This window comes from Vigna unguiculata, chromosome 1 (assembly GCF_004118075.2).
Source record: "Vigna unguiculata cultivar IT97K-499-35 chromosome 1, ASM411807v1, whole genome shotgun sequence".
In the NCBI taxonomy this organism is placed as follows: domain Eukaryota; kingdom Viridiplantae; phylum Streptophyta; class Magnoliopsida; order Fabales; family Fabaceae; genus Vigna; species Vigna unguiculata.
Genome location: NC_040279.1, coordinates 22,535,289 through 22,545,001, shown reverse-complemented (window position 1 = coordinate 22,545,001; position 9,713 = coordinate 22,535,289). Strand labels below are relative to the sequence as shown.

The window sequence follows — 9,713 nt, the reverse complement described above, 5'->3', positions numbered from 1 at the left end:
TTTTCTCCACCTTCCACCACTCTCTCCATCTCCCATAAAATATTCATTTTGCATATTTCCTAGAAAATAAAACATCGCACAAAAATATAATCCTATTTGTGCAATTTCAAATAAAATTAGATAACTAACTTTAAAATTTAAAGTTTGTGTTTTTAATTGTACTTGATAATTTAAAACTTGAATTTTGTTTTTTCAACTATATGGTGGAGGAAGAAAAAAAAATATTTTAACAAGTAACACCTTTTCAAAGTTAAAATGAATTTAATAGACGCATCCAAATTACACTTGTTTAATAAATATTGAAATTAAATATAGAAACTAAAATGAAGCGTGAAGATAAATAAAATTTTAAATTTCTAATTAATTAAGCGAAATTGTAAAGTAAATGATATTTTTGGTAGGGTTTTATTCATTAATCAAACATTTTATCTTTCAAACTTAACCCTTATGCATAACGCATTAGAAGACACCCAGTCAGTTTGGAGTGACCTGAGTATGCGTAAATTTATCTCCGACATGATGAACAAAAGCCCTGAGGTTGTTTTCCGAAGAGCCACCTTCCATGGCAGCGTCCCTAGCCAAACCCATCCATTTCTGTGAATTCTTTCTCAACTCACAAGCTTTGTCTCCACTCCCCATAACCACATCCAAACATCTCTTAATCTTCTTCCCTTCCACAATCCCATCTTCATTAACATCATGGTCCACCCTCACCCCAATCTTCCACACATCTTCTACAAGCTTTGCATTAGTCATCTGATCTGTCCACTGCGGAAACGCCACCATTGGAACCCCAGAAACAAGGCTTTCCATCGTCGAATTCCACCCACAGTGCGTCACAAAACAACCCACAGAACCATGTGACAGAACCTCCACTTGAGAGCACCACGTCACTATCTTCCCCTTTTTTTCCAATTCCATTCCCAATTCCAATACCTCTTCTTCATTCTCCTTTCCTCTTATGACCCACAAGAATGGACGTCCACAATCAAATAACGCTCGTGCAATTTCCTCCATTTGTCGTTTACTTAGCTCTAGATAGCTCCCAAAGGACACGTAAACCACCGACTTCTCCTCCTTCGAATCAAGCCACGTAACATAATCATTTGACAAAGGGAAAATGTCTCCACCGAAGCAAGAATCACTAGGGTCTCTCCCGTCTAAGAAAGCAGAAGGAATCAACGGCCCTATGGGAATCATGTTGATCCCATCAACGGCCCTCAGCGCCGCGGATTCCAATGCTTCAAACGTGTTCACCAGCACTGTCGGGTTTATTTCTCGGTCAAGCTGCAGAATCTGTTCCTCAAACGCTGGGAAAGTAAAAGACAACATGGTCGGTTTCCACTGCAACAAAAACGAAGGTATATCTCGCTGGGAAAGAGAAAACGGTAACCCTGGAAGCGTTATGGAACACGAAGCTTCAGCCATGGTTTCTTCGTTGATGTAATCAGCGTAGCCGTGAAAGTAGTAGTAGAGAATGTCCAGCACCGTGGCGGTTTCGATCCAGAGCAACGCAGTGGGAAGATTGAAGCTTCGTGCCACGTCAGCCACCCAGGGAACGAGGAGGGTGTAGACTACTTGCGTGAAAGGGTTTCCCTCGGCGGTGGTGGAGACTATGAGTTCTGACACGAAATCCGAGGAGCGGCGCTGGAGCTCGGACAAGTAGAGGTGGTAATCTGCGGCGGTGTTGTTGACAGGGAAGAAGCCGGCGTCGAAGCCGTCGGAGAAGGGGAGGACGTAGAGGCCGGGGATGGTGATTTTTTTGGTAATGCGACGGTAGAGGTGGAGAGTAACGAGAAGAGTGACATGTGCGCCCATGGAAATGAGTCGCTTGGCGAACTGAAGAGCAGGGTTTATGTGACCTTGTGAAGGGAACGTGACGAGGAGAATGCGTTGGAGAACCATGGTGGGAGTGAAGGTAGCTTCTGTGCTTAAAAATGGATTCCTTCACCAGATGCTGTGTCCTTATATACACATGCTTAGAGAGTGAGGGCCACGCAAATATAGAAGAGTAGTGCTATATTGACACGTGCTATATTGACACCAGAAAAGTGCAGGACACTCCTCTGACACGGTGTCAATTTTATGGGTATTTCTGTAATTTTAAAGGGTAAAGAAATGGACAGGATATTTAAATGGAAAATATATATTGACATCCTCTCTCATAATCCTACGTGGTTGAGCATTTTATTTTATTTTCTTAAATAAACTCTAAATTTAAACAAAAGTTTGATTTTTAATCCATATGTGCATCTTCTCCAAATTTCTGTCTTCTTCTCAACCTACACCAAATGAAGTGTGTAAGTTGAGGAAGAAGAAAACGAATTGAAAAAGATATAATTGAAGATGAATTTAAAATCAAGTTTTTGTTTAAATTTATGGTTTATTTAAAAAAATAAAATAAAATTTTTACTACCACGTAAGGTTGTGAGATAAGTTATATTTTTTGGATGTCATTATATCATTTTTCTATTTAAATTTGCAAGAGTTTTTCACACTCTTGGAAAATTCAGTTCAAGTCTAATGTTTTGTAGCGGTCTCTTCTACTGTTTATACATCATGGAAAATATCGATGATGGATAAGAGTAACAAATCTGAATTAATCAATTTAGATAAATTCATAATTAGGTGGATTTATTTATTTTATTAACTTGCTTTTTAAGATATTTGCTTTCTAATTTATTTCCATATTTTTATAAGACATGATATTTTAGTTATGCATAAATGATTTTGGATAATTAAAAATAAATGATTCTGGATAATTAAAAATAATAAAGACATTTTCTCTAATTTTTTATTGTACGATTTATCCATGTTTGATGTTGTAGAACTTATAAGATGACACTTTATATTTTATTTGTTGTAGGTTGTTGATGAAGATTATGACAAAGAAGAAGATAAAAGAATATGAAATGTAGAGTAAAAAGAATATATTGAATGTTTTGTTTAATATATCGAATTGAATGTCCAATGGATCTTGATTTATTGGTATTTTTCTATATTAATTGTATCTCCTTGAACTTTATGAATTCAATTTGTAAAAAATAAAAATAAAAATTAGTTACTTGAAAATAGCTGGCAAGAAAATAGTTATCACATAATTTATGTGCTTATTTCTTTTACCCATTATGTAAGGTCCATTTATTTTCTGCCTAAATCCTTAAGGGCTGCTCCAAAGTTGGTTGGGCCTAGGGCTGGCCCAAAAAGGGGAACCATACCCTAAGTCTGCCTTAGCTTAATCTTTTCTCTTCATTCGCAGAAAGCGCAGCCGTCAAGTCCCTAACCTCTCCCCAGAAGCTCTGCTAGGGTTTGATCCTACGCCCCTTTCAAGCTAGCCAAACCTCGTTCTCCTGTCACATAAGTTGTTCTTGAACCGTGCTCTTCGCGTTTTAAGTTGGTTCTCATGGTTCTGCTAGGCTTACTGTAACAACCTTGCTATTTTTGTGTCTTTATTCACAGCTCTTGAGTCCGTTTTTGAAGCTGTTGGGTTCATTGAGTCAGGTACCGAAGTTGTTTGCTAAACCCTTTCCAAGTAAGGGAAGCTTGAGCTTATAGTTGCCTGTAATTTTTGTATGCTTCTGGGTCTGAATCATATGCGTGATGTATGCTCATGGTTGATTGTGTGATAGTGGTGAATACATGATTTCTGTTGATGTTGCATGCTGTGTTTTCTCGTGTGTGCAGTGATGGGCACTGTTTTTCTCGCCCAAGCGAGCGTGCCTTGCCCAAGCAAGACTAACAGAGGCTCGCCCAGGCTTTTGTGTGCAAACTGTCGCCCATGCGACTAGTTTTCATTTTGAGCGAAGCGTGATCTCGCCTAGGCGAGAATGGACTCGCGTGAGCGAGAATCCGCAGGGGCCGCTGTTCAAATGCTCGAGCTCTCGCCTAGGCGAGGAGGAGCTCGCTTGAGCGAGAGGATCTCTCGCCTGAGCGAGGCCTTCTAGCCTGAGCGACACTAGGGCAGCTTTTGTGCTAAGGTGTGAATGGCCCACTGGTATGGTTGCTTGTTGTATAAATTGGGAAGCATGAAATACATTAATTGTTGTTTATGCATGATGTTGGTATTATGGAAACTTTCTAATTGATTGGTGAAACACGTAAAAAGCGTGAGTAGGACGTAATCCCAAGGCTCTTGTAGGGAGAGCTTATGGTGGTGCCCCACTTAATGGATGTAATTCCTTGGACCCTCCTAGGGAGAGTCCACGGTGGTGCCTCATCTATTGGACTTAATCCTACAAACCTCGAGGTGAGAGTTCATGGTGGTGCCGACACAACAGGACGTAATTCCACGAAGATAATGTGGTGGTGCCTCATGGCTGGGACGTAATTCTGCGAAGGCCACGTGGTGGTGCCTCTTGTAAGGGTGTAATTTCGCGAAGGCTTCGTGGTGACGCCTCACTGCTAGGACATAATTCCACTGTTTTATGGTGGTGCCTCATTACACGTATCCGGATTGTCTAGTTTTGGGATGGTAGTGGTTCGGTATCTCCTGTGTGGTTTTCCATTATCTATGCTTGACTATGTGATTTGACTTTGTGTGTTATGATGTAATTATCTTGTGCTCTAGCTTACCCTTTCGCTGGTTTGTATGATTGTGTGTGGTTTTCCTCCTTTGCGATGATCATCAATTTTATTGATGTGAGCAGATGTGAGAGCCCCTAGCAGTGGCAATGATAGTAGAGATGCAGCAGCTTGATGGTTATAGACAGATATTGGGCCCACTGTGGGACCCATCGCGGAAGGAGTTTCATTAGTTATGATGGTCTTGTCTATACAAGGCCTAGAACTATTATTATCACCTGTGTACTTTGTTTTGGGTCGTGTGAGACCTCTTTCTATGTAAAGGGGGATGTTTGGTGTTCTGTGTACCTTCATACTCCAAACTTTAAAGTCTCTAAATATTCATGTATGTGGCGTTTTATTCGATCTGAGGTTATCCAGTTTTATTGGGACGTTACACATTATACAGCATTAAGACATAACTATTTTATTTAGTAATGATTTTTTTTTGGCAAGAAATTCAGTGTCTTTGAACAAAGACAAAATTTAAAGAACTTTCTTGACATAATGTGAAAAAAGAGTACTGATATAAGAAAATAATTATTTTGATCCTGGAAGTTAATATTTAATTTATAGGAAAAAGTAGTTAACAAATAATAACCGATCCACTCACAAAATATGTCTTCTCTCTTCTACAATAATGTTTTTTTAATAAAATATCAACTAGTAAAAGGATGAATTTAGACTCAATTCCTAGACTCATACACTTGAGGCTGATTTTGAGATGTTTTATCCATTTTCATAAATCAAGTAAGACTTCAGATGACCAAGATGGTAAAGGTTCAAATTTACGAAGTTAGTAATTAATAAAAAGGTAGGATGGAAACACCAATTTAATCGTAATTCAACAAAAATGAAATCTTTAATTTCTTTGCGTGAAAACAAAAATTCAATTTTATGAAAAGAAGTAAGTATCCCTTAAAACTTATATATATATATATATATATATATATATATATATATATATATATATATATATATGGTTACCTCTATGGTTTTGTACTTCCAATAATATGCCTACCAATCACGTTGCTTTGCTTTGCTAACAATAATCCTAACATCAACATCGGTATACTTATTTTTTCACGTTGCAATTCGGTTTGTAGAAATATCAAAAATTAATTACTTAAAAATAGCTTGTAAGAAAATGGTTATCACATATTATCCCTGTGATTATATCGAAATTTATGCTTATTGAACTGATAAAAAAACAATGGAGATTATAATGATTAAGATTGAAGGAGCAGGTAGTGAATTAAGTAAAAACTGGAACGGTTAAAAAAATTATTAATTTAAAATATTCAGTACTGAATTAATAGGAAACTATTTAATGTGGCATTGGTAACCAGTTTTTCATTTGACCATTTTCACTCATAAGAAATCAATTCCACTTGAAGCAAATGGACTAGGAAAATACTTCACTAATAAAAAAGAAACAAGAGAAATTGTAATGAGCAAGATTGAAGTTGAAGATAACTATATAGAAAACCATTGGAAACTAGTTATTCAAGGCGACATTTTCCCTACTTAATATCCTTCAAGGAAGGGAAAAGGGATGACTAAAATAAAAAAACTATGTAAACTAAAATGTCCAACACTAAATTAGTCGGAAACCATTTAATGTGTCATGAGTAACCACATTTCACTGTATCATTTTTGGAAGTCAATTTCGCTTGAACGAATGGACTAGAAAAATATGAAACTTTTGGATTTATATATGTTTTATATAAATTATGATGATCGAAAGATTATGATTATATATATATATATATATATATATATATATATATATATTATTTCAATTTAAAATTTTAAGATATATGAATTTTTATTTTTATATAATATTTAATTTTGTTTATTTTATGAAATTTATTCTATTCAATAACTAATCTTGTCAAAATTTGTTTACATGGCCACATAAATAAATTTTGATAGGATTAATTATCATTTTAAAACTTTTAATTCTAATAAAAAAATAATCATAATCTTGTCTTATCATAATTTAAGTATCTTAATATAGAGATTAAAGTTATAATTGTGCGTTAGTATTTATTTATTTTTATTTTAAGAAATGAGTCACATCAAATCAGTCGTTTCATTTTCATTTGACTTCATATTAGTTGGAATAATTTTTTATTTTGCTATCGTCGGACTTATATCACTAATTGGGTTACTATCATTGCATGCAATTATATTAACATTTAATTGCCATAGCATCCAAAGACCACATTATGTTGCGTTGTTTTGTTCATTAAAATATAAACCAACAAATAAAATTAAAAGCTTATTATAAGGATAAGTTTTAAATTTTATTTAGTCACATTGCATTCTAAACTACATTTTGATTTACACATGTATTCATTTAATTAAAATTGTATCGAACACTATCATTTTAAGTGGTAGAACAAATTAGATTCTTAAAAATATTCTCATAGACACTAATTATAATGTTTTAAAATATATTAAAAAGAAATTTAATATATTAACATCAGTGTATTCTTAATACTCAGACAATAAAAAAATAAAAAAACTAGCATAAAATCTAGACTATATAATAAAATAACAAATTTTCTTAATGTTAGTGATGTTTTTAACATATACATTAGTTACTTTAGTTACAAACTTTAAAATTGTCATTTTAATAATGTAATAGAAAAGAAGATACATGTGAACGTGGTTATGACATCATGTATTGAACAAGGGTCATCATTATTGCATATATTATGATTCATGGAAAGGGTAATACACACTTGCACATTAGAATAAGTTGAGTGTTTCTTTTTATTAAGATTGAATGTCAATATATTTCAAAATCTTATTTCATTGTCCAAGACATATATGTTACAAATATGACAATAATGCACAACTTATCTTCTTCAACATATTTTGACGGAAAACTAACCTTATGTAGATTGTCTCAAACAATAACCATTCAACGATTGCCAAAATAGAAAATGTAGAAGGGATTAGAGATGAAGAAACTCAAATCTACTTTATTTGATGTCACATTAAATAAAAATTGATGAGTAGAGAAATATCCACCACTTTAAATTGGAAACTCAAAGATAGGGTTCAAAAGTTCCAATGATGAACTTAAGATATAATTCTCACTTTAAGAAAACAATTCAAATTCTAAAATGAACAATGATAAAGACCCATTTTAGAATTAGCAAATATGGTGTTATGGTGATTAAAAAAAATTCAAGGAAGATCCCCACTGGACATTAAGATAACCAAAAGGTTATCTAGATGTGAAAGTTTACTTCCAAAAGCTCCAGAGAATATGAGAAGTTCACTTAACGAAAACAAAACAAGGACACAAACTAACACATAAGTTCCAAATTGAAATGAACATAAAAATAACAAAAGAAAAGAAAGATGGTAAAAGATGGAAGATGAGAAGAGGGGCGAGGACTCAATGGTGATGGCACGCCACTTGAGGGGGCACAAGGCTCACCATACTCAAGATTAGTGGTGTATGTCGTCACTTGAGTTCTAAATTCAAGATAATACAAAAGAAAGAAGACATTATCAAGGAGTGCACTCTCACAAAGTGATCAAATATAAGTGTATAAACTCCAAAATATTCAATCCTTTTACAAGTCTAGAAGAGCCCCTTTTATAAATGGTGGAAGGAAGTCTCTTTGCAAAAAACACAAAGCTAAAGACTAACTAGCAAATTACATGGGAAATGCTTCTAGAAATTAGGTCGTCAAAAGGAGACTCTTTTAGGTGTGTGGGGCCTGACCTAGCTTGCCCACCAAGGTTCTTATGTGGCGCTTTTGACCTTCTATAAAGGAGGGTCAATCCTTGCTCTCCATGCTTTCTCCTTATGCACCTCCTATATGTGGGTCCAAGGTTGAGTCTCTTCTCCACTCCAAATAGTGTTATCCTCCTCCAAGATGGTCCTAACTTATTCTACAAAATAAACAACCAAATAAGAGGATCAATAAATCAATTCAAGTCAAGTCAAGTAAATAAGGTCAACTAAACTTAAGTCAACAAAAAATTAAACCCTCATAAAAAGGAGATGATGAAGATATTTTCCTTCTAAACATGTTTATTTTTCCTAAACATGTGCCTCCATCCATGGTAGGGATTAGGGATCATCAAATGTTTAATAAAAAAGTCTATAAAAGACCTTATATACTAAGGACCTTGTAGTGATGGGTCCAAACACTACTAATACACATCTAACAAACTTATTAAAAAAAAATAGCATCATGGAAGTATCTAATTTCAAGAAAAATAAAAGCATATACAAAACTCAATAAAGACCTAGTACTACAAAATAAAAAACAATTATAATACCCAAAACCAAAAGTTAAACAAAAATGCAAAAATTTCATTCTAGCTCAAATCATACTCCAAGATACACTAACACAATGCCAATTATTTTGGGTATTTTATGTCAGAGATAGGTCCGCCTTTATTGCAAGGCACGTAAATTTACATCACAAGAAAAATATACAACATAAACTTTTGTTGGACACTATCTCTAAGTCCGATGTAAATGCATTAATTTATGTCAAACACTACCAAATCTGAAGCAAAAAAGTCTACCCCCAATAAAAAAGCTAGAATGAAATGAGCATGTTGCATACCAAATGGAATTTTTTTGATAAAATTGAAGAATAGTTGGTGAATAAGGAAGCCAAACTAGGAGAGAGGTTTTACACAAGAAAATACTGATTGTATAGGTTCAAGGGTAAGAAAAATATTGAGTTGTATGGGTTTAAGAAGAACAATATTAAGTTGTATAGGAATTGGAACCATGTAGAACCATGTAGAAATTGGAATCATTCTTCCCCATGCCACTCATGAAACAAGAGATAAGTGGAAGAGTTCTATTGGAACTACTAACCAATATGAACTCACACACACATGCACCCAGAAATTACATTAAGCACTATTGCATGTAAATTCCAAATATGGTTTTTTACAATGCAACCCACTTATTTTTAGCAAAGGCTATGCATGATTTAAAAGAAAAGAAGCACCTAAACATGAGTTAAGCCCCTAAAGATGCGCCATTAATCACGACCTGATGAAAACACGTGGACCTATATGGAAAATGCGGTGTCAAAAGCTACTACTACACCATTGCTTGGCGCTAAAAACATACTGCCATGCGCTAATGTCGTTGGGCGATC

General features: G+C 34.6%; 1 protein-coding gene across 1 annotated transcript; it reads right to left on the bottom strand.

Annotated features, from left to right (window-relative positions):
* Positions 1-271: 271 nt before the first annotated feature.
* Positions 272-1,998, bottom strand: LOC114162158 (UDP-glycosyltransferase 75C1-like). The gene has a single exon (XM_028045953.1). It carries the CDS (start codon positions 1,903-1,905, stop codon positions 475-477), a length of 1,431 nt encoding a protein of 476 aa, XP_027901754.1. The 5' UTR covers positions 1,906-1,998; the 3' UTR covers positions 272-474.
* Positions 1,999-9,713: the final 7,715 nt, after the last annotated feature.